This window comes from Colletotrichum truncatum, assembly GCF_014235925.2.
Source record: "Colletotrichum truncatum strain CMES1059 chromosome Unknown Contig_0002, whole genome shotgun sequence".
Taxonomy (NCBI): Eukaryota; Fungi; Ascomycota; class Sordariomycetes; order Glomerellales; family Glomerellaceae; genus Colletotrichum; species Colletotrichum truncatum.
This window is the reverse complement of record NW_027222399.1, coordinates 4,596,164-4,623,525: the sequence shown is the minus strand read 5'-3', so window position 1 is coordinate 4,623,525 and position 27,362 is coordinate 4,596,164. Positions and strand designations below refer to the sequence as shown.

Here is a 27,362-nt window from a genome sequence, read left to right as displayed (position 1 = left end):
TGATTTTAATCAGATAGCTACTAATTACAGCATCTACTTACATATACAAGATCCCGCCGCTACCGCCATGTGCTTATAAGGTACACTGAGGTACTGATGCCTACCAGACGTCAGATGGCGGTTGAATGTAACGAATCTGTTCTACAAGATCATCCAGAATTTATTTGACCTCTGCAGTATTCGGCGGCAGGTCGTCATTTTCCTGGAGAGCGCTGAATCTCAATCGAATATCAGTTATGATATCTATGGCCCAAACTCGCATTCTGTCGGCAGCCTCATGGTAGCAAGCGTTATCAAACTCTTGATGGATAGCTAACATATCGCTCAGGGCGTGGACAGACTTGGATACGTGCGTGACAGCATGTCGAATATCTCTGCGTTTGCGTTGAACTACAGACAATACGTCTGGGTGATTGGTGTGCCTCAAGGAAGCGATTGTTGTTCGAAGACTATTATACATCCGATTTTGTGCCGACACGTCGCCCAGCATGGTAGCACTTCGTAGACATTCGAATTTTCAGTAGCGCATATAGTGTGGACGATCGTGGTCGATACTACTGTCACCATAGGTATGTGATGGCTGGTAAATTGAGGCGTAAGTTGAAAATTTGGCGTATGATATTATGCATTATTCTTTCTGTAAGCATAAATGATGATCAGCTCCTGCAACTCCTTTGTCCTAATCTTTTATATTTTTTGTGAACATAAAGCCATCGAGGCGCCTGCTCTGGCTGCTAACACAACCAGAAAGCACGAGAAGCGTTGTGGAACGCCTGGATCACGTAAGTAGCATTTCTGTGGAACTGTTCCATCCAAAGCCTGTCATGGGTAGGCTTAATTAGCCGCGATCCAGATATTTTCGTGATGTTGCTTATTGGGAGCCGGAGAAGACTTGGCTTGGCCTATACCAGGACAACCCTACAACTGAGACTTTATGCTGCAGGTTCCTGGAAGACTACTATTTCTGTGAGCTTTTAGTACTAATATGCTACTATAGAATAGGCAGAGAAGATATTAATGGCCATTATGAACTCCATGTTTAACTGATATGACTAATCTAGGGTTTGTAGAAATAATGGCTTGCTGCTAACGTGGAAAGGTCGGTGCTATGCCGCGGGACCTTCGTTACTAGCGGGACCTTTGCATTATGCTTCGTATTTTGGTTTGTCTGGGTCAGTGCGTTTTCCTACTAGCAAGAGCAAACATGATCTGAATGAGGGACTTGGGTTATGAAGTCGCTTGTAGTAGTGTGTGTAAAGGGAAATATAAGTATTGTACTCTTGCTTCTTCAAACGTGCGCAGAAGCCGCTGTTGCGGATGTAGGAGGACGAACACTACTATATTTAGCCTTAACTTACAGTTATGTTGAAATTGCTGTGTTGCTTCTCAAAAGGACATACACTATTATAATGGCTGTCAACAACGGGTGGTCGCTTCTCAATTCAGTTTAACATAGCGGCTATATTGAGGTGGTTAAGCTACTTTCTCCAAGATGGGCGCCCATATCTCAGTGTCTAACAGCAACGGACGGGTATCACATAATTATTCATTCTAGACTAAATTGCCTAAGAAAGAGGACTATAGCAGCTTATAAAGTTGCCAAGCACATACACCCCCTCATATCCTCTTGGTGACATCTGCTCATCCATCCAATCCCAGATTCATCTGATGCCGGCCATGGTCTGAACAACGTCTCAGTGGCTGCATGAGCAAGGGTCTGCCTGCTTTCATGGGCGCCTTCGCGACAGCTGTTGTGTTGTGGGGTTCTGCTAGTGATTCGATTGAGTCGGCACCCTTCTTTGAAGCTTCACGTGGGAAAGCTAGATAATGATGCTAATGTTGAAGGTTCTGTTTCAGAATGTGGCGTGATTCTCGACACCCATGTATGCCTATTGGTTGCACTCATCCAATACCTCCCTGAAGGAACTGAGTCAATCATGTACGGTGTAATAAGCCTGAGTAAGGTCAAACATCCTCTCCAAGGTTTCTGTCACCTCCTAGGGCGTTCCTAATCGCGAAAAGCCTCAATATACGTGCATCGGCGCATTCCTACCATACAAAAATTTCTCTCAAAACCTTCAAAGGCTTGATAACAACGTGCTACCTTGCAGCTGCTGCTCCGTTTGCCAGTCTTTGTTGCTGGAGATGAACATGTAGCAATCCACCCAAAATTTCGATTTTGCTCCTCTCGCATCGCAATAATCAGCGACTCGCCGCAACATCATTCCAATTTGCAACACTGCGTCTAGCGCAGGTCTTTGAGCAGCCAAGCGCGACTCCTGACTTGACGTTCTTCGTCGAAGACCCCCAGGTTTTCAAAGCTTTTATCGAAACTTCATTTTTTGCCGTCCATATAGTCAGTCTCAATCCCCATTCAATCTTCATTCTTGTCTTTCTTAAAATTTCTGTTCCTTGGAATGGCCGACTTCTCCTGCGCCTTGTTCCACCTTAGCTGCTTGGACACAATTGTAGGTAGGGCTACACCTTCGCCTGTCATATTCTCTATAGTGAGGAACAAAAACATGCGTTTGCCCATGACCTTACCAGTCAGCTAATAGGCTTGATCCAGCTACATCGATCGACTTCGCCTAATACGTACAGGCCGACGCGGCTACGAGAAGGTTGAACTGAGAAGCTCATCTTGGAAAATGAAGGACAGCTTCGGCGATGTAGTCTCGAAAACGACTTCGGATTTTGCCGCCCAGAACGATATCAACCTTTTAGTCACACTCGAAAGAATTGGTGCTATCTTATCATTGTTGGGGGTTAGTTTGATATTTGTGACCTACTGGGCCTTTAAACGCATGCGATCGCTTCATAATCTCTTTGTCCTCCTCGCTTCTATCGCCAATGTCGGTGCAAGTATCGCCTGTGCTATAGGCTATGGTGGGCTCCATATCGGTGCGGATTCAGGGTTATGTCAGACGCAGGCCTTCTTGCTACAAGTGTGGGTGCACCAGAAGCTTCTTCCTTACTGTCACGACAACTGACACTTGTCCTTGGCAGGTTCATGCAGTCCGACCCTTGGTGGTCCTTCGCTATGGCTGTCAACGCTTTTCTCATCTTTTTCGACGGCGCCAATCCGTCTTCATTTCGACGATACCTCTGGGTCTATTGTGCTATATGTTTCGGGGGACCCTTGATTCTCGGCATCTGCTTGCTTGTGATAAAGCCGGACGGAGCAGGTGCTTCAATTTATGGCGATGCTGCGGTAAGCCTGAACTCCACATAACTTGAAGATAATCGGGCATGGTCTGATATGACAGCAGTTGTGGTGCTGGATCACAACCAAATGGGGTGTTCTTCGCATTTACACATTCTACGTACCTACGTGGTGCTGCATCTTCGGCTCAGCCGTTGTGTATTTTATCGTCGGGTACCACGTGTTCCATCAGCGGGATCAACTGAGGAATCTCATCTTGAGCAATCCAAGTAATGATTCCAGGAACGCCTCGTGGTTGGGTAAAGATTACTCTGCAGCAAAGGAGTCTCACTCGTCGTGGACACCCATGTCTGAAGATTGGTCTCTTCCCGATACCCAACAGAGCCTCACTGGTCGCACCGAAAACTGTGGAGACACAGCGATTGATATACAGGCTACTACTGTCTCACCAAAGCCTTGGGTGCCTCAGATGCCCTGCTCTGCCATGACAAACGATTTTGTGAACCCTACAGCCCGAGACCAGGATCCAAAGCATCTGAGTGATGAGCAGGCTGCTTTGCAGGGCAGCCCACTACTCAAAACAACCTACTATTCTAGTCCACCATCGTTGGAGCCCCAACTTTCCATCCTTCCGCGCGTAGGTTCCGTCAACGAAAAGATTTCGTCACGATTAAAAAGTTTCGATCCCATCAAGCTCGCCTATCTCCGAACCTGTTGTTTGTTTGCTGTTTCCGTACTCTTTACATGGACTCCAAGTTCAATCAACATAATCTACGAACTTGTCAATCCAAACAATGTCAGTTTCGGTTTGAATGTTGCTTGCGCCGTGGTGCTGCCGCTTCAAGGGGTGTGGAATGCGGTGATCTTCTTCATGACTAGTTGTTCAACTTTCAGAGAAGAATGGACAGAAATGCGGCATTTCCGCCAGACGCGCCACCTCGACAGTCATGGTGATCAACCTAGACGGGCGAGATTCGGCATGTTTAGAGGTGCCCAGGAACATCGCTTGAGTTGGGGTGGATATCGATTCAACAAAAGATTCAACAGAAGCCAGACACGCGACTTCGAAACGGCGACCTCCTCACTAGGTGGAGATATACGCGTGATGCAAGGATTTCTAGTATAGAATCCGGATATGGGAGTGTATAATGAGATTCAATCGAAGATCCTCCGGAAGTGAGTTGTTAATTCAACATAGGCCTTACATCTATATTGTTGATTCTACGTTGATCACCTCAGACCGTATTGATGCAGTTTCGGCTTTTCCTTGGAAGTAAGATGATAGAAAAAAGTACAGGATACCTAATACACTCAAATCAATGTACACATTCACAACCCTCTGCATAAAGACTTAGGGTTCTCATAGCTTATGTAATACAATTGGTCTATACGGCTCCCAATAGGTTCACGGGTACCCGTGCGTGTAAAATTTCACGGGTACCCGTGGAAATGACTAAGCAACCTGCCCACGTCAATGAACGCGTCTTGTGTCATACACCTTTCACGCGTTATTTGCATCCAGCACTTCAGTCATATATTCTTAAAAATGGAAATAGCTCTCAAAGACTCAATACTCACATTCCCAGACGACAGTCTCCCCCCTGAAAGCGATCATAAATCTCGCGATGAGCTTTTTATGTTAATCAACAACTGGGCGGCGACAAAGGGATACGCATTCACTACCGGGAGATCAACAAAGGAGAAAAGCGGACGACGGACGATTATATATTCATGCGATAGGTCGTGTCATCCGCCAAGCACATCAATAGCGCGGCAAAGGCAAACTACTAGTAGGGGGACTGGTTGTCAATTTTCCGTCCTTGCTAAGGAATCTTTGGATAAGAGCACATGGAGCTTGAGACACCAGCCCGATAAGCGTTTTTCTTCTCATAATCATCCCCCAAGCCAACATCCGTCTGCTCACCCAACGCATTGCAAGCTATCTGAGGAGGATCAAGCCAAGGTGGCCGGTCTTTCAAACGCTAGCGTCGCACCCAGGGACATCAGAACATACATACGACAAACGACAGACTCTATAGCGACCTAGCAGGATATCTACAATCATATTGCAGCCGCTAAACGAGATGTTCGTGAAGGGCAGACCTCGATCCATGCACTTGCTAATCAACTTGATGAGGAAGGCTTCTGGAGTCGCATGCAGTTTGTACCAGATGGCCGAGTTACGGCTGTCTTGTTCGCTCATCCAGATTCCTTAGCCCTTCTCCAAGCCTACCCAGACATCATGTTACTAGACTGTACCTATAAGACTAATAAGTATGGTATGCTACTTCTTAATATAGTTAGCGTCGATGCTTGCCAACGGTCGTTCTGTATTGCGTTTGCATTTCTTAGCGGCAAGGCAGAAGATGACTATACCTGGGCTTTAGAGCGGGTCAAATCCTTGTATAGTCAGTGCAACGCTAGCCTACCTGCGGTTATCCTCATAGATCGCTGCTTAGCATGCATTAACGCTGTTGCAACCATCTTCCCCTCTTCTGCATCTTTGCTTTGCCTCTGGCATGCAAACAAGGCCGTTCTTCAACATTATAATCCAGCTTTTGACTCTACTAAGCCAAAGACAGTCAACAATCCTGCAGCGCTCAAACCTTCAACTCAGAGCTAGGAAGAATTCTATAACTCCTGGCATTCGATCATCAGCTCGCCATCTGAGGTGGTTTTTGAGGAGCGCGTTTCCCAGTTTAAGGAACGCTATCTTCTGGACCATCTCGAAGAAGTCGGCTATGTTACGTCCGTTTGGTTAAAACCATACAAAGAGAAGCTAGTGAAAGCCTAGGTCGATCAGCATACCCATTTTAGCAATATGGCTACTTCGCGAGTTGAGGGTATTCATGCACTACTTAAATCGCACTTGAAACGATCTATATTAGACCTTTTTGAAGCTTGGCAAGCAATGAAGCATGCTTTACTAAATCAGCTATCGGATCTAAAGTCAAATCAAGTTAAACAGCAAATACGGATACCAGTTGAGCTTTCAGGGTCAATATACGGCGCAATGCTTGGCTAGGTATCGCATAAAGCCTTGCGCAAAGTAGAAGAGCAACGGAAGCTGCTCACGAAGAAAGACACAAATCCTTCCATAGCCTGTACGGGGACGTTTTCTCGAGTATATGGTCTCCTATGCTTACACAAATTGAAGACTTTACAAGAACAGAATCTTGTTCTTCTACGTGAGCACTTCCATGCACATTAGCATTTGAGGCGTGATGGAGCGCCGCAGCTATTGCTAGAGCCTCGCCAGCGCATAGAGCCCAGGTTGCAATTAGAGAATCCCAGTATTCCCAAATCAAGCACTAGACAAAAGCCTAGCAGGTTCGAAGTTGTTAAAGTTGCTTCACGGGCCCCAAGCAAATGCAGTAGGTGTCATACAGTTGGCCATACTATGACTTCAAAGGCGTGCCCTCTGCGATACACGCATTTATTGCTTGAACCGACACCTACTCCAGATCCAGCTACAGTATCAACTGCGATATTTACCGGGACGACGACAGATACACAAGAACCTCCTTCAAACGCCGTGCAGGACGTACCAGAGTTGGTTCAACCGACTATTGCTATAGTGGTAGAGACCAGTATATCACCACCTCGGGTATTATCACCATTTGCGCATTCGCATTCACCTTCGCTGCCAGGATACGATTCACCTCAGGCGATATACGGACGGTACTATGCAGCAAGAAGCGCCTGGTACGGTGCTCAACCTCGTGGGAGTGTCAAAACAAACCAGGAGTATCGAAGGGCAATAGGACTTCCGCTACGTTATGACAAAAAGTGTTATGAGTGGTGTCTTGACTATAAGCAGATGAAAGGACGCTGCACTACCTCACACGGGTCAAGGGATTGGACGAAGGAGGAGATGATAGCTTATCTGGACTAGGATAGGGCTGAACACAAACGGGTCGATAAGCTGATTATTACGGAAGATGGACAAAACCCCTTTAAAAACAGTAAGAGAGGTATGAGCGAAGTCTGGAAACGAGTCGAGCAAGATAAGGCAGAGCAGGAGGCGTTATACGCTGGTAGTAAGCCCGAAGAGTGCATCGTAGTAAAGTCGTAAACTTTCCGGATAAGTTTGATGCAGGCCGTGCCTCTCATTGGCTCATGAGCCCCATATCAGAGTTGCTTAGTCATTTCCACGGGTACCCGTGAAATTTTACACGCACGGGTACCCGTGAACCTATTGGGAGCCGGTCTATACATTTACTTTGCAGAAGCAGTGTATGCAATCTTGCGATGGACCTATATCCTCAAGAACATTCTCTAATAACAGAAATTGGATAACCTAAAACTGGCCATTTGCCGACTTGAGACCCCTAGCATTGAGTATACAAAAGCTAAAGTTGACTCCAAAGCAAGCATAGAGAAGCCCCCCTTTGCTAGTGAAATTTGTACAGGTCAGTATCGCAGTATTAGATCGGACTGTGTCAATGGCAAATTTCAGATTTCGGCGAGGAGAGAAAAGAGTGATAAGCATGGTTTAAATCCGTAACTAAGCACATACCAACCTATCCCATAGGCAGCATGCACCGCTTCAGCCGCCGTGAACAGTACGTCAAACATTTAGAGAACAGCGTTTAAGATGGCATGCTACTAATAAGGTACAATAGGCCGCGGGAATTCGCAAAAAGGCAGAAATAGAAGAGCAAGCAGGGAAGTGGGCACAATTTAGGCTTCGAGGAAACCATAGCATAGAGTCAAAAATGTATGTCCAATCAGCTTTAGTTTCCCCGTCGGCTTTACCGCCGGGCGTAGTTAAGTTCTTTACGCTATCGCAGTCAACTGAACTTGGACAGGAAGCGATACGAATGGTATCTACCTTGCAGCCGAGTACACCGACAGAAGATCACTTCGCGTAGGTGTGACGCTCACGCTGCCAGACCTGACCCTGGCCGAACTGTTTTAGATGACAAAACGATGGCTTTTAGGAACACGTGAACGGTGAAGCTGTTGGGACCTGCCATATTACTCACCAAAGCCTTCAACAGAACGCCAAGATAATGGGAAGATCATGCCACATGCTTATTCTTACCTTCAACAAAAGGAGGATTCGGGTTTCGTATTTCTAAAGGCTACCTAGTTGAGTTGGATGTCTGCTCTGTCGATCAAATCCAACATGTGTCAAGAACAACGCAGGAGATACAGTAAAGACGAACTCTGATTGATGATGTTCATAACCTTGGTCAGGGCGAATAAAGTTTATCTATAGATGTTTGACCAATGACTTCTGATCTTACTCCGCGCGATCAATTCCTGTGATAGGCCCCAATGCCCTCCATCTTGTCTTGGAAAAAAGGCCCTTTTCGAGTCATAACCCAGGCTCCACGGCCTGACAACCTAACCTCTCTTAAATACTGGTCGATGAACTTTTGGCAAGCCATGTTAGTTAAGGATCCGCTCTACTTGAACTCACTTGGTGAAATTCAGGAGTTAGTCATGCTGCCATACAAGGCAGGTGTTTCAAATGAGGCCCCCAGGGACTTTACTTCCCGTTGACCTCTGCATTCATTTGTAGCTGCCTTCTGCCAATAATGGTGATTCAAGCCCGCCTTCTTATGCCCCGACGACGCCGGCGCCTGCATTTGTGGCGATGTCAACATTCTCTGAGCGAGGTTTCCAGCCCACAAGGACGCTTGAACGCTCCATATCCGTGGCTGAAGTACTTGAAAAGACGGCCCTAGGTGGGTTTGGCGTCATCAGGCTTCTTGGGAGTCGTGCGATGCCGACGAGGCATCCGCAACTGTTCTCAGTACTCAGGGGTTCTTTGTTTCTGGCTGTTTCGAAACGTCCACTAACGCAGCTTCAACGACTGTCGAAACGTCTCTCGTGTCATTACGTTGCTGACTTACACGTCCAAGTGACCTGACTTAGTAGTTGGTGGATAGCAGACGTCAGCATCTGTGGGACGTTGCCCCTAGAAGTCCCAGCTGAGAATAGGTCGGTTGTAAGCCATGCAAATATTTGTCAAAAATATGGTTCTTGGATGTTGTTTAATTGACAGTTTAGATGCAACCTAGCGGCACTGTTGCTTTCTCTTCCCTGTGATTACGTGCGTTGGTCAGGGAGACGGTTTGATAAGCAGTCAAGGACGCTCTTAGAAGGCGTATGAGATCCCCATAAGCCTCATCAGAAGGACAGACACAAAGAAAAAACATATAATTTAGGAATTATCACACAATGGGGAGAGAAACTACGTGTGACTGGGCACAACATCCGTGTGGAGTTTCGACAGTGGTCGCTTCACCTCTGAGTAGAGAAGGCGTATTAAACCCAATTAAATGACGTACATGTGGCAGCTTGCCCTCGGTAGGCCTTGTCTGTAGATATGATCATCAGAGCGTTTGGAGGTTGTTTGTAGGTAGCGAGTCACTTACTCGGTCCCCTGACGGAGAGTGTACGAGTCGGTTAGCAGGTTTTGCGTAGTGTTGTGTGGTTTTGGTGTTCACAGGGAGGTGCCTGAAGGCGTGTCGCCAGGCCTGAAAGTGTCAACCTCAGAGTCTAAGAAATATGAATTAATCGCTAGTTTCCAGCTATGTTACAGTTGCAAATGGAATTCATTTCGTCGCTATTTTCATTGTTTTGTGCCACTGGAACGACTCAAAAATGTTCTTGTTCATAGGTGCCCTGGGGCCAAGCATCTGCTTCAGTAAAAAATTCCCTGTTGATCTCAATAGAGTAGTCAACAACTTTCGTGAAGAATTTATGCCTGCTTTATTCTCTATAACGTCGCACACCCACTTCTCGCACACCCCCACATTTCGCACACCCATAAATTGGGTCATCATGAGGTATTCATCAACTTCATAACTATAAGTCTGATTCGTCTCCTGCAACTGTGATACTATCGCCAGTTTTAATAGGTAATTCAGGCTCGCTAGATTCATCTGAGCTATCCTCAATTTCGCCAGCCTCAATTTGGGCTTTGTGAATTGCCTCAATGTTGGCAAACTTCGAATTTGAGCTCATTTGGACCTTACGCCGCTTCCGTACCATTCCAGCCTCAACTTCTGCTTCCAACATTGCAATCTTCTTCTCTGCTGTAGCCAATTGATAGTCCTTTTCATCAAATCCCTTTTGAACCTTCCGAAACAACAGTCGCTGCGTTTGCTGATCTTTATCCAACTTGCTGAATAAGCTAAGTTGATCATATAGATCAACTGTCTTCTTGGGCGTTGACCAGGCTACTATGGATGTAGCAGATGCCCAGTTTTCGTCTTTTCCACCATCAGAGGCCCTCATAGGCGTAGAATAGCCTGGCTTTGAGGGCTTGGAAGCATTCTCAAGCAGTAGAGGGCTCATGAGCGGTCGAGCTATCGAAATGGGCCATAGTCCTGTTGCTTTCCAGCCGCTTCTGATATTCTTGCTTGAAAATGCCATCTGGCGTGCTTTTCCATAGCAGGTAAGAAAGTTCCGTTTGCCTACAACTGTAGAATCGTTGTGTTGAATGAGGTATCCAAGCTCTTTTCGATAGGTCGCCTTGAGAGGCCCAAAGACTGCTTGGTCTAGAGGTTGGAGAACGTGGGATGTATGTGGCGGTAGGAAAAGGAGATATATCTTGTGTTTATAACAGAGATACATAAATTCTGTTGTTTCATGACTGCCATGACCGTCTAGGATCAATAGTCTCTGCTCAGAGGGATGATCAGGCTTAGTCAGAGGGATAAAGATGTTCTCAAGCCATTCCACAGCTGTAGAGTCTGAAGTCCAGCCATTCTCAGTTGCTGTGAACTTCCAACCACTGTAAATATCACGTTTATGGATATCAAGAGGAAACCATTGTTGTTGAACCGATTTCCCTCGATAAATAACAAGTGGAGGAAGCGCCTGACCAGTTGCAGAGACACACTCAAGCATAGTTGTCCAAGCCCGAGACCCAGGCTGTTTTTTTCGCATTGATGAGCTTTCTGATGATCCCAGTACTAAGCCATTTGATCCTCTGCCTTCTAGGATACCAGTTTCATCCATGTTATAGCGATGATGTGGTTTGATCGCCTTGATCTCTGGAAGGGCGAGTTGTTGAAACCATTGCCTGATTACATTAGTTGAGGCCCCATTGACACGCTTAGAATCGATGGCTCTAGCTCTATGAACCTTGATTGATGGATTTCTCTTAATAAAGAACTGAATCCAGTTTCTCCCAAGTGGCTGGGTAGTGCCTCTGATGTCTAGGATTCGCTGGGCAAATTCCTTGAGTTGTTGATGTGTTGGCGGCAGCCCTAACGCCGCCTGGATACGCACCCATTCAGCTAAGTGACTTTCCTGTGCTGGAGATAGCTTCTGGAAGCTAGAGAAAGCTACATTTCTTGCCTGTGAACCCTTTAATCGAGACTGGAGGGTTGATGGTGGAATTCCAGCATCATGAGCTGCCTTTCGGACACTCTGCCCACTTGCAACTGCATTGAGAGCTTGATTGACTTCTGTTTCCGTATACTGGCCCATTAAGCGTATAAGAGTAACTATTCAAAGAATTATAATAATCGCTGTAAAAGTGGTGAAGATATTAAAGAATGTTGAAGAGGGTAAAATTCTACATGAGCGATTTATGGGTGTGCGAAATGTGGGGGTGTGCGAGAAGTGGGTGTGCGACGTTATGTGCGGATACTCCGATTTCTTTATGGACCCAACTATTGCTTCAAAGTTTTTGCAAATGCCTCAACAGCCTCCAAAATTGGCCCGTCGGGCTCCAGGCCAAGACTATAGGCTCGACTGACGTCGAAGCGAGCTGGCCATGTGTCCACAATAGCCAAAATACCGGGGTCCTTCTTCTCCTCGATCAATGCCAAAGCGTCCCTACCGCCAACCTTCTCCACTGCATCCAATATCTCCTGCACAGTTACAGTAATACCAGGGAGGTTGACAACCCTTGAATCGCCAAACTTCTCCTTAGGCACGTCCTTGACCTTGACAAGGTTCTTGACGACTGTAGCTGGGCTACAGACCCAGATCTCAAGGTCGCGGCTAACGGGTAAGACGTTCTTAATACCCTTCAATGTCTCACGAACAATTCCAGATGCGAAACTTGACGCTGCTGCCGACGGAGCGCCGGGCCTGACCGTAACCGTTGGAAGGCGAACAATACGTCCATCAATAAGGCCGCGGCGGGAGTAGTCTTCCACCAGCAACTCGATGATAAGTTTCTCAGTCCCATAAGAAGTCTTTGGCTTCGGCACCGTCTCACTCTCAATGACGGGTTGACGAGGGCCGTAGACGGCACATGAGCTGGTGAATACGACGGTAGTGCCAGGGTAGTTCTTGCGGAGGTGGTCGAGCACTGCACGGACTGAGTCTAAGTTCACTCTAAGACCCAGGTCAAGGTTCGCCTCTGCCCCGCCTGACATGAGACCGTGCAGCAAGTAGACGGCGGCAAACGGCTTGGATAACAGAGACGTTACCGCAGCCGCGTCGGTGAGGTCAGCCTTTAGCGACTTTATTCTGCTACTTTCTCCTGCCACATCAGCCGGGATTGGAGGTTCAACGACATCGGTTATGGTAAGTTGATTAGAGGGGTTGGCATTAATGAGGGCCGATACAAGCGCCTGGCCGACGAAGCCTGCAGCTCCAGTGATGAGGATTTCGCTTGCCATGTTGGTTATTGTTTCGGTATTTGGTAATTAGATGACAGTTCGTGCTGCACAGAGAATGAAGCTCTACCTACTAAATGATGTAGACACGATCCTCACCCCTCATTGCCCCCTCACGATTCGGTTAACCTGTCCGATCTCGCTACGGGGAAGGCCAAAATACGTCTTTTGGGAAGTCCCCTCTTTCCGGCTGCCAGTTGCCGAGTGTATCCGACCTGATGCGCGGCGGAATTGTAGGCGAGCAACGTTCGCGTTCGTTAGTCGGACAGGTAGCCGATGCAGGATGCCGATTTTGGTCATCGGTGAGAAAGCCGGCATACCCAAAACAAAGTGGAACTCGTACGGGCCGGGGGGGTTCCCCGCACCTAATGGGGTCCACGCAACCGATGGAGTCCCACATAACCGAGCACGAGAGGAAAGTGAGGCCGAAGAAGGAGGAAAATGACGTGATGGGACAAGAAACAAAACCTCGAGGTTGTTCACACTAGTTGTTACTGCTACGTTGTTGCGGTTTATCCAATTCATTAATCGGGTTGAATTGTCGAAGATCCTGTCAATCAAGCTCTCAGCACACAGATACCGAAACATGGAATACGTAAGGTTAGTTGCGAAATGTTTTTGGTAGTTAACGACATAACCCCTCACATTAGCTGCCCCTCGTTCAAGAATTAGTCTTATACTATATCTCACTGTTGTGCCTTTTTTAACACTTTGATGTCACTTTTCTCTTCTTCTTTTCGAAACTTGTGTTTTCTTACATGACAATGCTTACTATTTTCTCCCAGACTTGGAAACAGTGGCCTGAAGGTCTCTAAAATCATCCTTGGATGTATGGCTTTTGGTTCACCTAAATGGGAAGGCTCACCATGGGTTCTCGAGGAAGCAGAAGGCCTGGAACTTCTCAAGGCTGCATATGATAATGGAATCAACACGTGGGATACGGCCGACATGTACTCAAATGGTCAATCCGAAATAATCATCGGCAAAGCCCTGAAGAAGTTCAACATCCCTCGACAGAAAGTGGTGATACTGTCAAAGATCTTCAATCCAGTCATGGACGACGACTCAAGACCCCCGAGTATAAACGACGGGCCGCTAGTCAACCAGATGGGTCTCAGCAGAAAGCATGTTTTCCATGCGGTTGACAAGTGCTTAGAACGTCTCGGCACGGATTACATCGGTGAGTAACCTTGAAAAGGAAAAGAACGCAGCAAATTCTCACAGACATAAGATGTGCTTCAAATTCACCGTCTTGACCGCGAGACACCACCCGAGGAAATCATGCGGGCACTACACGAAGTCGTTCAGTCCGGCAAGGTCCGCTATATCGGAGCGTCATCCATGTACACCTGGGAATTCGCCCGTCTGCAGTACATCGCAAAGTCCAACGGCTGGACCGAGTTTGTTTCTATGCAACCGTTCTACAACCTTCTTTACCGCGAGGAAGAGCGAGAGATGCTGCCTTTCTGTCGCGCGACTGGCGTCGGGGTGATTCCTTGGTCTCCGATCGCCCGAGGTATCCTCGCCAAGCCGTTGCCAAAAGAAGGCCAGGAAGGCACTTCGCTGCGAAGCCAGACAGACAAGAAGTCTCAGGCTTGGTTTGCCGATGCCAACATGGACATTGTCAACCGCGTGGAGGAGATCGCGAAGAAGAAGGGAGTGAGTATGGCACTTGTATCTACCGCATGGGTGCTTCACAAAGGGTGCTGGCCCATTGTAGGATTGAGTTCGGAAAAGCGAATCAAGGAGACTATTGAGGCTCTCAAGGTCAAGCTGACGGAAGAGGAGTGCGAATATCTGGAATCCGAATATAGACCTAGGCAAATTCAGGGCATGTAGTTTGTAATTTAATCGACTGCGTTATAGCAAACACCACTTCTTGGTGATGGTCTATGTACTTAATTTCAGATGTCATTATAGATTGATGTTTGATTTCATGAACCAGGTCTCGTAAGTTGGTACTCAACGTTTGGGAACTCTTGAGCTGTTGCCGACGACTGCTCATTATTCAAAGACGACAGGTCGAAATTGAATACTGGTGATAACCCAAAGCTCATGTCATAGTCAAAGAAGAACTCTCCTTCAGGGCCAAGAAACGCTCCGTCAGTTCCAGGAGCAGCCAGTTGTGAGCCTATTGTTCCGTTCATCCCGTTGCTCGCAGGCATAATGTCATGGAGCTGACTTGGCTGTCCAGTATAGCTTCGTTTCAGAGTTGCAGCCATGCGTTCAAGACCCGGTGCCATAAGATTGGCCAGATGCCACTTTCCTGCGGGTAACGATCGAAAATGCCGTACAAGGCTTGTCGTCAAGTCCCAGACGCGGTCTGGTTCAATGAGATCTCCACCGTATTTGACAGCCACCTTGATCAGAAACATACATGCGAATGCAGTCATACAGTGAAGATATGACGGCATACCCACAACACCAGCAGCAACGTCCGGGTCGCTTAATATGAAGTTAATGGTCGAGGTTGCGACTGATATTGCAGTCGCAGCGCAGTCGAGGAAATGGTAAGGTATCGGACTGTCTCCTGATAGACCGCGGAAGATGTGCGAGTAGAGATGGAGTTTCGCGAAGTGAAAATGCAACTTGGCGCCTTTACGTGGGAAGCGCCCGATATGTTCTGACTCTTCTGTATACTGTCAGTTTATCGCCCAATAATACGCGTTAGAGAAGTCCACTTGCCTGGTAGCGTTTCTGACCAATGTTTAATCCAATGGTCAAGTTGTTTGTTGAACTGCGTGATTTGGTGAATGTACGCTCTTGGAGTTGGATGCCCCTTGTCTGGACCAAAAAGTTCTCGAATACTACCAATGATCCCCAAGAGCGCCACTTGACTTGCTAGTCGTTTATCCTGTTCCGTTGAAACCGGTGACTCGAGGAAGCTTTCCCATTGCTGCATTGACGAGTCATCCTGAACAATTGCGGGCCTTCCGTACAATGTCGCCAGGTGCTGGTCACAGATATTGAGGATGTACCATAGCCTAGCTCCATCAGCGGCCTCTTCACTTTTCTCCTCGATCGCACGAGTGTAGCTATTGTGTAGATTGCATTCTGCTGCCCTTCTGATTGCATAGCCCGACAACATCCATGACATATCGCTGAGCCAGTAGGACGCCACACACATGGCACGGAGGTAATCACGATCCACCCTGCGATCAAACATTGATCTTTCAGTAAGCCGACGAAACTCTGAGCTGCAGACCCCGTAGATCCCGTTCGCTTGGGGGTCATGAAGTGATGCGACTGTAAGGGTCGCAGCAGTGAGGATAGAGCTTTTGCGGCGCAGTTCGTCCAGTGTGTGATATTTGCATCCAACGCCATACATGAACGGGTCCAGCCGGTCACGGTAAAGCCGAAAAAGTCGTTCAGCATCGTCTAATCGTAATGCACCACGTGCAATGAAGTCGTCAAGAGCAGGACTTGAGTGGCCCTCAGGAGCATCTGGAGACCTCAGAGCTCTCAGTTTTGTGAGGGCATAGAGCGAGTGAATGGGCACATGGGGAAGGTTTTCGTCCTCAGGGGAGATTTTGGGCGAGTTGTCGCAAGACGGGCCATGATTGTCCTCCCCGGGTACACCAAGGCGGTAGCCGTTACCGTTTGTCGTGGACGCCGGGCGCCCATTATGTGAGGGTGAATCTGTAGAGTTTCGAAGATTCAAGGTCTGAAGTGCGGCAGGCTCAGGTAGGCCAATCTTCTTGGTAATATCTTTCAGAGTGTTATGAAGACTCTCGATATCATGCAACACTGCTTCGTTGTACCTGTGAGGTTATCAGCCTTGTTAACCAGATACGATGTCTCAAAGCTAACAGCGGCTCTTACTGAGTCTTTTCATCAATAATGCTCTGAAAGGTTCTTTCCAAGTACACAGCCCAAGTTTCGTTCGGAACATCGACGACATGGCGGCCCGCTTTCGTCCATTAAGCACTTGATCTACGAATTGTGAGCAATGGACCTTGAATATTGAGGCTTGGCGCAAACCTTATGTTTGCGGCATGCAGCGCATGCCTTTATCTTTCGCGATATCTGTGGAACAGATCCTTCTCCATTGCCAGCAGTTAGCAACTAAAGGTTTGGGTCAGCTCACTTAATGCCACAAATCGGTAAGCAAAGACGAATTACCGTCATGAATTCCATGCCGTCATTGGCATCTGACCAGGTCCGTTTCGACATCGCCTGGAATGCGGCTCATACAAGCCGTCTTTTTTGAAATCGAGCTCTTTCTTATGAGACTTGGGGTCTGTCATGAGGAGTGAAAGAGGAGAAGTTCGGTTGTCAAACACGCGACGAGCACCAATGGGTGGTGACCACCCGGTACTTGTGTGGAGAAAGACAGGGAATAGGGACGTCTTCGAGGTCAGATGTTCCCCACGGTTGCTTAGAAAGCGTTGGAGATGATTGAAGGTAACGGAATGGCCCCCCCGCATCCCCGCATGAACCCCGCAAGCTGTTCATTGAGAAGTGGGTTTTATTTTGCTTGTCTCACTATCTACGCTCATTATGGTATTGTTAGGCGCCGTGTCCTGTCGTCGCTTAGAGATGAAGCTGAACTGTTATGATGAAAGATTGAATTTCCATCTCTGAGCACTCAGTGCCTCTGAAGCCAAAAGAAATTTGGGGAGTATGATGCTTGATTAGATTTCATGACATACTAGACATAAAAGATCCAGAATATTCGACTTAACCCCCTTATTTGAATTTGGATATGCCTCGTAGCTGGGAGATAACAGGTAACAACGGCATGTAAAAGCAAGGATATTTGCTCTACTCGGCCCCATTGACATTTGAAAATGGGATAATTTTCTACTTTTTTGGCGTTTGATTATTTTAATAAAGCTCGTGTATATTAATTGGAGTTTCTAGCAACATGTTTTTAGAACTGCACATCTTGGTTGGTGCCGTTCAAGAAGTAATCCTGGAACTGCCTGACCCCCACAACCCTTTTGGTGGGGACCCGCAAATGTCGATATCTACCGTCTCTTAATTAAGCAACTTGCATACCAATCTCTCCGTGACATGGAAGTCGAGTCAATTTTCATCTCTCCTTTATGAAAATAATTTCAACATAATAATGTTTACGAATTGACTGCCATTGATAATGGGGGACTGGCGTCGGTGACTAAGAGACAAGACTCTATGGGGATCTTCACCTACCCATATGTAAGGTAAGCCCAAACAGCAGCCTTGGAACCCTCTATTTCTTTCAAGTTGCTTTATGGCTCGTAATTCCCATGGACACTAACATTCCTCATCGGTTCGAGCTACTTATCTTTCAGATCGAGTTAAGCAGGTTCTGGGAAAGCAAGGGTTAGCCGGCTTCGGAAAGGCCTCGTCATCGAAAGTGAGGGGAAAGACACTGACGAAGGCAAAATGATGGCATCATATGGATCAGACCAAAAGATGTCCTGGTATTTGGAATGCCAAAAATGCTCCGCGTCGGATAACCTAGCAATACTCAAAACCAAGCTAGCCGTAGAATAAGAAAGCATATCGAGTCGCAAAGGGTGGGAGAACAAGTTTAGGTTCCTATCGTTATCAAGGATTGGTTCCAGGATACCCAACGGCTCCTACTTCCGTTCCGACGCGGATCCATCAGAGTGGACACAATATGCCGATAATTCGGCTTGGACCGATGATCCCCACTGTTCAGACGGAACTTTCTGCTGTTCGATGAACAACAGATATGATTGAATCCGACGCATCCCAACATTGCTCCGAGGAAATCCTGACTCACGGACCACGGCAAGCTTTAGCTGGCGTCATCCGATCACACAAACATCGGCTATGAGGTCGTGTGGCTTTCATCATGGCAAGTGCCATTGGCTTGAGACAAGGTGTGAGAAACAAACAAGCTTTGAGGGGTTGCAACGTAAAATGATACAGACATGCTTGCATTCCACAAACTAGCTAACCACCCGGTTGTATAAATGTCATTTCTGGTGATTTTCCGTCATCAAACATGTATATTACAAAGAATCCATAATCAAAATGTATAATTAACCTGCCGGATAAATACTGTTAGGGAGTTCGTTAGCCGTTGATGTCGAAATCCGAGCAATACTATACTAAGAAGGGAAACTGAAGAGATTATGAGAGAATTTCCCCTGACGAACTTTGATCCGTCGCAATCCTTGTTGAGAAAGTTTAAACAAGAGCTTCGCGCTTCCTCGGAAGCTTATATCGTGTTGCTATCGGCCTTTCACAGCCTTTGTGTTACCATTTAGGCCTGTGTCTCCGCCTTCGCAACATGTTAGCGTATAACGTCAACATCTTTTACTCGTTGCTTCTTTTTCTTCCCGTTCGGGACTACTTTCGTGATGAAGTTCCTAACACTACTTGTGTCACTCCTCGTGACCCAGGCGCTCAGCTTCCCTTCTATGGAAAGGAAGCCCTTTGCAGGAATTAGAGCCCCCAAGAAAGGAGACCACGAGCCTTCAGGGAACCGTGGGAATTGTTCTATGAAGATACGGCATCGGAGTGTCTTATACGTGACCAACTGGAGCATCTATGGTGCAGGTTACAACCCGGACAACATCCCAATCGACAGTGTAACCCATATCCTGTATGCTTTCGCTGATGTCAAGCCTAATGGAACTGTGTAAGTGATTCATTCCGTTACGCTAGAGATACAATGATTTCAAGTCACTCACAAAATCAGCGTTTCTTCCGATCCCTGGGCGGACACGGGGAAGCTCTTTGCCAAGGATAAACCCAATGAGCCAGGCCATAATGCCTACGGTCTAGTAAAGCAGCTGTACCTGAAGAAGATGGCAAACAGACAAATGAAGGTTATCCTATCTATTGGAGGCTACAACGGATCACCAAAGCTCACGCCTATCCTCGCGAACCAAAAGCTCAGGCTCAACTTTGTCTCCTCGGCTATTAAACTTGTCGCCGATCACGGCTTGGATGGACTCGATGTGGACTACGAATACCCGAACAGCACTGCGGCGAGCAACAACACTGTAAAGCTTCTCTCTGAGCTCCGTGCTGGATTGGATATGTATTCAGCAAAGTATGCCAATGGGTATCACTTCACATTGGGCTTCGCAGCACCTGCCGGACCTAAGAACTACGCCGCCTTGGACTTTAAGGGAATGGACAAGTCGCTTGACTTCTGGTCATTGATGGCCTTCGATTTCGCAGGTCCATGGGAAAACACTACTGGCCACCAGTCAAACGTATATCCAAGTAAGAAGAACCCACTCAGTACAAGAGCGAGCATCGATAAGGCCGTCAAAGACTATACCATGGCTGGTGTCCCATCTTACAAGATTAACCTTGGTATGCCTCTTTATGGACGTGCCTTCAGCGGCACCAAGGGTCTCGGCAAGCCTTATCGTGGCTTGCCTAACGGTACCCTTGGTCAGGCCGGCATATGGACCTACAAGGACCTCCCACGCCCAGGAGCCAAAGTCATGTGGGACAATGTGGCTAAAGCAACGTACTCATATGATAATGTCACACAACAACTCGTTTCTTACGATGACCTAAAAAGCGCTCTATACAAGCAGGAATACATCAAAAAGAAGAAGCTGGGCGGCGCCATGTACTGGGAGGCTTCAGGAGACAAGATAGGGAAAGAGAGTATCGTCCGAAACACGGCTATATGGATGGCATCACTCGACCGGTCAAGAAATTTACTCTCATACCCTGTGTCTCAATACGACAATATCCGTAACAACATGCGACCTCTAAACTCTACACGTAACTCAACTTCGCCATCTGGAGGCAAGCAATGCCCCTCACATCCAGTGCGACTTGGAAATAATTGATCGTCATGATTCAGACGAGCCGAGCAGTGTGGCTTATAAATAGGATTTTTCCTACCTGCTAAAATTTTCAATCCATGTCTTTAGCTTTAAATAATGATACCAGCCTCTCTGAATTGCTCTAGTGCTTCCAACCAGCCTTCAATCGGATCTCTTTCTTCCACGAAGTCAACTTCTCTAAGCCTTTTCAAGCTGAGTTGTCTGTCAAAAGACAACCAGTAGCCCACGCTATCGAGCTGCGACGCTCCTGCACCAACCCCTGCAGTAACAGCTTTGTGTAGACCCATCTCCTGGAAAAGGTGTTTGTGCCTTTGAACATACTCACCAGGCTTGAGGACATTCTCCTCTCCACTGGGATCTGTGCCTCTAAGGCCAAACCATTCGGCGAGAGCTGGCCAAATTTCTCGAAATTTTGTTGGGTTCTCGCTGTCGGCTACGTTGATGATCTTGCCGCCGCATTTATCTGTGCTCAAAGAAGCGTGGACGATAACACGCCCCAGAGTGTGTGAAGACACGGGGGTGAAAAGCCCGTCAAATCCACCTTCAGTGCCAGGAAACGGGACTTCCACAGGAGAGGTTGACTTGTCTGCGGAACTTTTGTGGTTATGGGCATATAGTGAAAGGTATTGAGCCCAGTGCAACGCAAGTGACCATCCAGATCCATTCGGAGTGAAGCCGACCACGGCGTCGGGGCATACCTCCGTCCACGTCCAGCTTTTTCCTTCGCTAGCTTTGGTGAGGAGTTTTCTGAACCATGGATACGCGACGGTCTTGGCATAGTCTTCTGGAAGATTATCCGCCATGGATTCTTCCAGTGGAGGCTGAAAGGTCCCTCCAGGTACATATATTCCATAACCCTGTGACTATCAGAAAGATTAACATTCATCAAAGGGTGCTGACACTTACTCTAGTTCCACCAGGGTAGACGACTGATTTCAACTTATGCGACAAAGAAGTGATAGCGTCAACAACGCGTTGCATCATTTCGCAGTTTACCTGGCACTCAAGGATGTGATTGTCGTTGACCTCTTTGAAGACTACGTTGACGTGTTAGCGATGAAGAAGTCACATTGAAGAGGTGAGACTAGAGCTTGGTACCAAAATAAAAAACATGCGTAACGTCCTTAATGCCGCTGACATTGGCCTTCAACTGTTGACTTAACTCCTCCGCAGTCACATCAAACAGGTTTACTTTTGGCACTATTTGCAACTCAGGTCGGCTTGAAGAGTTCTGTGGCCAGTGGAATTCGGCTTCTGGTAGTGGACGGTTGATCACGGCAGTGACCTTGTCAAACGAGCCCTTGGCGGGATAGTTGGATAGTAGTTGATTGACAGTTGACCAGCCGATAAGGCCAGCGGCGCCGAAGACGATTGCATGATTTCGTTCCGACATGACTGAAGTTTTTCGAATAATGGAGTGTGGCAAAATGGGGGAGTTGTTGAAGGTATGAATTTAGCGCTGCTGTTTCGACGATTGCGGTTTTGATGATGAGCATGTAGCAAAGCCGCCCCTCAAATGTTTATTGGAAGCCAACCCTAACGCGGTACGCATGCAAGTGAAACAAAGTGTGGTGTTGTCAAGCCAATGAAGTTTAGCGCTAAACCTGAGCCATGATGATTCATACCGGCGAGTGACGCAGAGCCATTTCAGCACTGGGGCAGTTGACACATCCTATAATCTAGCGCCTATCCTCACTGAGGGCTCCACCACTGAACTGTGGGGTATCCACTGGTCCCTGGAGGAATTAGAGGACCAGGACTTCTTCTATCCAAAGCATAAATTGACAATCTCGAAAAGTCCAAGCATCGTATTGAGTTTTTATATGTATATGTGTATTAAAGGCCCTCTAATAGATTATTTACGCCTATTGTTTTCCCGCAAGCTGACATGAGCAGCGCTTAGTTCAGACTTTGCGTTTATTAATGTTCCAGTCACTAGCCTGTATGCTCCAATTTTCAGAGCATAGTTGGTTTAGCCAGTACCACAATAATCGGCGTATTGCTTCGAGGTCGACGTTGGGTTGCCCCACCACTGCGTCCCTGTCAGCCGCTTCAAGACATTCGAGATCAGTAGGTGATATAGTATTACGTACCTTAGGAAAAGGAACCTCCTTTCCAGAGCCGCCAGCAACGGCAAAAGTCAGAATAAACATCATGACCTTAGCACCGGCGTCAAGGCCACCACCAACGATGTAATTATACTTGCCGAACCACGCCGGATGGCGCAAGCGCATGTACCATTGAGACCACAGGCCTGTGGCAACTTGGGACCAAATGACTGAAGTTGTGCCAGAGGTCGTGTCAGACGCGTTATGAAAGATCACTGGAGTTACCATCTTCCGGACTTCCCAAGCGTAGATGGTCTTATACTTGCGAGAGACAAGCCACAGAATGACAGGAATTGCCGCGCCAATAACAATGGATAAGGGAATCCTGGAAATAATCAGGAATCATTCCAGAGCATCTGTTCATTCGTTGTGGCAACTCACCAACCATATCCATCCTTGTTGAAGCCGTAGACGTACTTCGCAAGTGACCAAGTCACTGCGGTGGTGTTGAGAGATTGGATCTTACGTCCACTCCACTGGATATATGTCAGTAACCCGGTAGTCAAGCTCCCAGAGAGATCGAGATTGTGACTAACGACTTGGTTTCCAATAGGGTCAAGAAGAATCTCTCGACGATTGGTAACGATGGTATCCATAATGACATAATTCAGCGCAGTTCCAAACAAACTGCCCCAAGTCTGAAGAAGAAACATTGTCCTCCACGGAATTTTGAGATACTGCGCCATTTTGAGATCGGTGGAAAGAAAGACGGAAAGCACTGTGACCTCGTGGCTAAACATCGAGAAGTATAAGTTTGCAACGGGCTTGCCGGGTTGCAATACACCACACAGCATTTTGGAAAGGTTGTTGGTTGCAACACTAGTTCCAAGGAGGCCATACAAGCAGAGCGAGAAAGGCGCGACGATACACCCAAGAAGCTAGATTGTCAGTAATAGAACATGTGATAATATCTCAAAGGCAGACCTACAATAGCGCAAACGTAGGCCCATGCATCTAGAGTAGTGTGCCCCTTAATGACGGCACCGAGACCGGTGAAAAAGCCGATCAGAAGGATTACGAAATACCACCACATCGGCACATCCTTGTAATTCTCTTGCATGATCTTGTAATGAGGGTCTGTCTCGGTCTTCTTCCAGGCCTGTATAAGCGACCGCTTGATCCTGATTCAAGTTAACACAGTCCCCTTCGACTCTAAAATCATGGAACACTCACAATGGTCCATAAAATAATGAGATATGGGTGATCAGCGCGCCAATAGCTGCCATCGCGGCCATGTTCGCCCAGACATTCGTCGCGGTCAATCGCGGGAGGCCGTGCCGCTCCAACGCCTCCACATCTAAAATTGCATTTTGGCCAAAGACTGCCGTCTGGTTATAGACCTTTCCAGTCTTCTCGTCAAACATGGCGGTCGACATAAAAGGGAACTTTTTGGCGCCCCAAGCTCCGCCGTAGTAGAGACTGAAGCACATGATGTAAGACAGCACGATTCCAACCCAAGAGTTGGCTTGTTGCAGAAGGGGAAGTGACATGTAGCGGGAGGTGATGTACTGCCAGTCGAGCGAGAAGTTGAGGATACCTTGACCTTCGTTGGATGAGATACCGCCAAAAATCGTCATCAAAACCTTTCGCGTCGGGGGGGCGGCTTTCATTGAAGCGAGGCAAGGAATGGAAATGCCGTTCAGCCATGGCCAAATGTAAGATGCAATCGGTTCCCAGATGAACATGCCGATGGATGTGAAGCCGAACATACGAAGGCGTTCTCGGTTGTTTCCTTTAGGGTCACGGTGGAGAGTTTGGTATATGGATATCATCGGAAGGCATTGCCACCAAACCATTTCACTTGCTGTAGATCGTCAGCCATTTCGAACAGCTTCAAATCAACATACTACTTACGATGAACTAGAATAGATCGAAGAAGACCAACAAGACCGTATCCAAAGATTGAGGCAGAAAACACGGTCAGGATGGCAGTAGCAGCATCAGTGCTTCGGTTGTAAAACCTGCAATGAAATTAGATTATCTGGCCAAAGATCACTTTCAACAGGCATCAGTCCAAGACTTACAGTCGCTCGGCACCAAATACCTGCACAATTGCTGCGCCATTACCACTGGATGTGGATAAGATTGAGGCCACCGCATGCTCTTTCAATCCAAAGTGGCCAGGATTGATGAAGTGAACGACAGGGCCTAGCCATTTTGCTTGAGATGGCAGATACTTCTCAACATGGTGGCGCCGGGGAAGCGCGACGGACCATAGGACTCCGATCACGTAGGCCATTAGGCAGAGGAAGCTATAGTATACACACGATTAGATTTAAGTAACAAAGTTAGCGGCTGCATAACCTACACTGAAGCAAAGGAGACTTCGACTGGCTTGTAAAAATAACTGGGCAAGTTAGATTTGTCTTGAAACTTCGTATTTTAATTGAACGCACATTTGGTTAATACACGCTGCGAGAGCAGTGAGGCCTGACATGGGTAGTTAGTATGAGTCTACGATTCGTCCAGCGAAACACTTAGAGCAACTCTTACCAGATCCGATAATGAAAGATCGAAATGTGCATGCTGGGTCGCCGTCGTCTTGCGTTGAGACAACGTATCTCGCGACATCGTTACCGTCTCTGATAACAACGCCACCGTTTACCAGCTGTCTCTCGTCTTCGGCTTCGTTCCGCTCAGGATCGTTTACTTTCAGGCCGTCATCAGACTTGTCGTCGTCAACACGCTGAGGCGTGTTCTTCACTGACTCGTTAGGCACGCCACCGTCTGCTGTGGGTGTGAGTGCGTCTTGATCCACCTCCGCGGAGGAGACCATCGTTTTCTTCTTACGGATGAAGTCCATCTCTTTTCGTGCACAGGCTGTGGGCCGAATGATGAAGACTTTCCGTGAGGAATGGTAAGTTTCACAAACATCGAAAAGTAGCTGAATGACATGCACATTCTCCTTGATTCCTTTTATTGCCCCATGGAGTGCTATCAACTGGGCTGGACTACTCCGACCGTCCCTAATCACGTAAACGGTCTAACGCAGCCAAGCCCGTTGTTGGACAAGGTCATGGTTTCCTCATGCTCCATGTCGTCCCAGTTCCACAGAGCCTTCCTACAAATCGAACGCTGATTCTGCGCGATGTCGGGCTGGCACCGACTGAAAGCCCGAGTTTCTGGGTTTAATTGGGGGAGAGAGTGGGATGTGGCCCTCGGAAGTGATTGCAATCTTTGAATGACGCGAGACCTGCCTAGCCAGTCGCCATCTCGCTCTGGCCCACATAATCGGGCCCGATCCCGACATGGCGGGATAGATATGTCCGGGCTAATAAGCCAAGACTTTGCTTGAAAAGCTTGAAAGAGCAACATCCGAAAGCGAGCTCCGATAAAACAGAACTGAATATATGTAAGGAAGTATTTGAAACTGGTGTATAATGCAAAATTAAATATACATACCTAGGTATCTTTAAGTCTTTAGATCACTACAGACGTCCTGGGGAAGTTCTGTTAAAACGGAAAAGCAACAAGCTATCAAGATACTCTGATGAGATCGAAAGGCGAAGCTTCCCTATTCTTCCTTTCTGGGTCGAGGCAACTCAATTCTGCAGTTCTGTTTGCTGCACATGCCTCATGCCATGGCTCATCTGTTCTGCCCTTGACCCTGGTCACGAGCCTTCTTGGTCGGTCCGGACAGCCCGATACCGGTAAAGCGGTTTCATTATTACGTTGCTTTAGGGATCACAGCTGCTGCATGTTGTGAATAGATCTCGACGATTAGCAACGGCGAACCGCATGAAATGCTATGATATCGGCGCCTTTTTATTATATACAGCAGATTTAGTCCAATATTTGCCTCCAAAGACTACTATCCTAAACCTTTCCGCATTAGGAGAGGACCTTCTGAAGTGGGCCAGAATCGGCCAAACAGCATCATAGCAGTTTTGTATACTTTTTCAGACATTCGTAGTTGGTATAGAACTAAAGCCTTCAAGGTCTTTCTCATGGGATTCTTTATCATTTCGGTCCAGCAGTTCAGCTCCAAGCCCCCTTGTGGCTGGTGACAACAAACCATATTGGTTATTAAGTAGACGGTACCATAAACACTGCTCCGCGGTAGAGATCTACGGACCCCATCCTAGTTAGTCAAACGGGCACTGCAACGTGTAGTGGTTCATTATTTAAGTTAGGAGTGGATGCTCCGAGTCTATGAGTTTAACGGTGATTTAACCAGCTCCCTGTGTCCTACCCAAGCGGTAATTCAGCCCTACCGGCTGGAGAGACCCTTCAAATGAACTTCAGTTGCACTAAAACCCAAGCGACAGGATCGCATCCAGGAAAAAGTTCGACACTGGTCAGATTAGTAGTAAAACAGCACTCCCAAGCCCTCATGGTAAGCAAAGCGTCCGTAAGCAATACATCTGTCGTATTGCTGCTCATCCATTGACATCCGTGTTGCTTTGGTTCATGTTGTCAGTAGATTTCAGGCCGGATACTCGGCTGCGACAGCGCTGCATTTTACTATTCGCTACACTAGTACACTTACCTGTCTTGGCTAAAGGCGGTCTAGTCTTTATCGTGATTCCGTGCAGTTGGTGTGTTCCATGGCCCATGTACCATGCATGTTGAACGCACTGAATGCTTTGGGCGAAGCCCTAAAAGGAATAGTCCCGGTAATAGTTTTAATCGGTGTGCATGATAATTAACTACTCAACCGGCGAGCGATGTTTCGGCATTCTGATTGTACTCAAAGTTCCTTTTTTTCTGGAGAGATTTTCCC

At 47.3% G+C, this 27,362-nt stretch overlaps 10 protein-coding genes across 10 annotated transcripts; 4 read left to right on the top strand and 6 right to left on the bottom strand.

Moving 5' to 3' along the window:
• Positions 1 to 160: 160 nt before the first annotated feature.
• On the bottom strand, positions 161 to 460 carry CTRU02_204218 (uncharacterized protein; the record flags this gene model as incomplete). The annotated part of the gene is made up of 1 exon (XM_036728310.1): positions 161 to 460. One exon carries the CDS (start codon positions 458 to 460, stop codon positions 161 to 163), a length of 300 nt encoding a protein of 99 aa, XP_036580019.1.
• Positions 461 to 2,648: 2,188 nt separating this feature from the next.
• CTRU02_204217 (g-protein coupled receptor) lies at positions 2,649 to 4,289 on the top strand (the record flags this gene model as incomplete). Its single annotated transcript, XM_036728309.1, has 3 exons — positions 2,649 to 2,947; positions 3,007 to 3,211; positions 3,270 to 4,289. 3 exons carry the CDS (start codon positions 2,649 to 2,651, stop codon positions 4,287 to 4,289), a joined length of 1,524 nt encoding a protein of 507 aa, XP_036580018.1.
• Positions 4,290 to 7,139: 2,850 nt separating this feature from the next.
• On the top strand, positions 7,140 to 7,238 carry CTRU02_204216 (mule transposase domain protein; the record flags this gene model as incomplete). Its single annotated transcript, XM_070204346.1, has 1 exon — positions 7,140 to 7,238. The coding sequence occupies one exon, from the start codon at positions 7,140 to 7,142 to the stop codon at positions 7,236 to 7,238; it is 99 nt and encodes a 32-aa protein (XP_070062109.1).
• Positions 7,239 to 9,985: 2,747 nt separating this feature from the next.
• CTRU02_204215 (transposase) lies at positions 9,986 to 11,143 on the bottom strand (the record flags this gene model as incomplete). The annotated part of the gene is made up of 1 exon (XM_036728308.2): positions 9,986 to 11,143. One exon carries the CDS (start codon positions 11,141 to 11,143, stop codon positions 9,986 to 9,988), a length of 1,158 nt encoding a protein of 385 aa, XP_036580017.2.
• Positions 11,144 to 11,802: 659 nt separating this feature from the next.
• On the bottom strand, positions 11,803 to 12,762 carry CTRU02_204214 (NAD dependent epimerase/dehydratase; the record flags this gene model as incomplete). The annotated part of the gene is made up of 1 exon (XM_036728307.1): positions 11,803 to 12,762. One exon carries the CDS (start codon positions 12,760 to 12,762, stop codon positions 11,803 to 11,805), a length of 960 nt encoding a protein of 319 aa, XP_036580016.1.
• An 828-nt stretch (positions 12,763 to 13,590) lies between these two features.
• CTRU02_204213 (Versiconal hemiacetal acetate reductase 2) lies at positions 13,591 to 14,598 on the top strand (the record flags this gene model as incomplete). The annotated part of the gene is made up of 2 exons (XM_036728306.2): positions 13,591 to 13,939; positions 13,991 to 14,598. 2 exons carry the CDS (start codon positions 13,591 to 13,593, stop codon positions 14,596 to 14,598), a joined length of 957 nt encoding a protein of 318 aa, XP_036580015.2.
• Positions 14,599 to 14,693: 95 nt separating this feature from the next.
• Positions 14,694 to 17,006, bottom strand: CTRU02_204212 (C6 transcription factor; the record flags this gene model as incomplete). Its single annotated transcript, XM_070204345.1, has 3 exons — positions 14,694 to 15,391; positions 15,445 to 16,520; positions 16,954 to 17,006. The coding sequence occupies 3 exons, from the start codon at positions 17,004 to 17,006 to the stop codon at positions 14,694 to 14,696; spliced, it is 1,827 nt and encodes a 608-aa protein (XP_070062108.1).
• Positions 17,007 to 19,076: 2,070 nt separating this feature from the next.
• CTRU02_204211 (complement fixation-chitinase) lies at positions 19,077 to 20,534 on the top strand (the record flags this gene model as incomplete). Its single annotated transcript, XM_036728304.1, has 2 exons — positions 19,077 to 19,357; positions 19,418 to 20,534. The coding sequence occupies 2 exons, from the start codon at positions 19,077 to 19,079 to the stop codon at positions 20,532 to 20,534; spliced, it is 1,398 nt and encodes a 465-aa protein (XP_036580013.1).
• Positions 20,535 to 20,620: 86 nt separating this feature from the next.
• CTRU02_204210 (sirq protein) lies at positions 20,621 to 21,924 on the bottom strand (the record flags this gene model as incomplete). Its single annotated transcript, XM_036728303.1, has 3 exons — positions 20,621 to 21,388; positions 21,438 to 21,568; positions 21,630 to 21,924. The coding sequence occupies 3 exons, from the start codon at positions 21,922 to 21,924 to the stop codon at positions 20,621 to 20,623; spliced, it is 1,194 nt and encodes a 397-aa protein (XP_036580012.1).
• A 579-nt stretch (positions 21,925 to 22,503) lies between these two features.
• Positions 22,504 to 25,415, bottom strand: CTRU02_204209 (peptide transporter mtd1; the record flags this gene model as incomplete). Its single annotated transcript, XM_036728302.1, has 10 exons — positions 22,504 to 22,563; positions 22,625 to 22,964; positions 23,021 to 23,517; positions 23,568 to 23,760; positions 23,813 to 24,443; positions 24,494 to 24,600; positions 24,664 to 24,891; positions 24,948 to 24,986; positions 25,036 to 25,069; positions 25,133 to 25,415. The coding sequence occupies 10 exons, from the start codon at positions 25,413 to 25,415 to the stop codon at positions 22,504 to 22,506; spliced, it is 2,412 nt and encodes an 803-aa protein (XP_036580011.1).
• Positions 25,416 to 27,362: the final 1,947 nt, after the last annotated feature.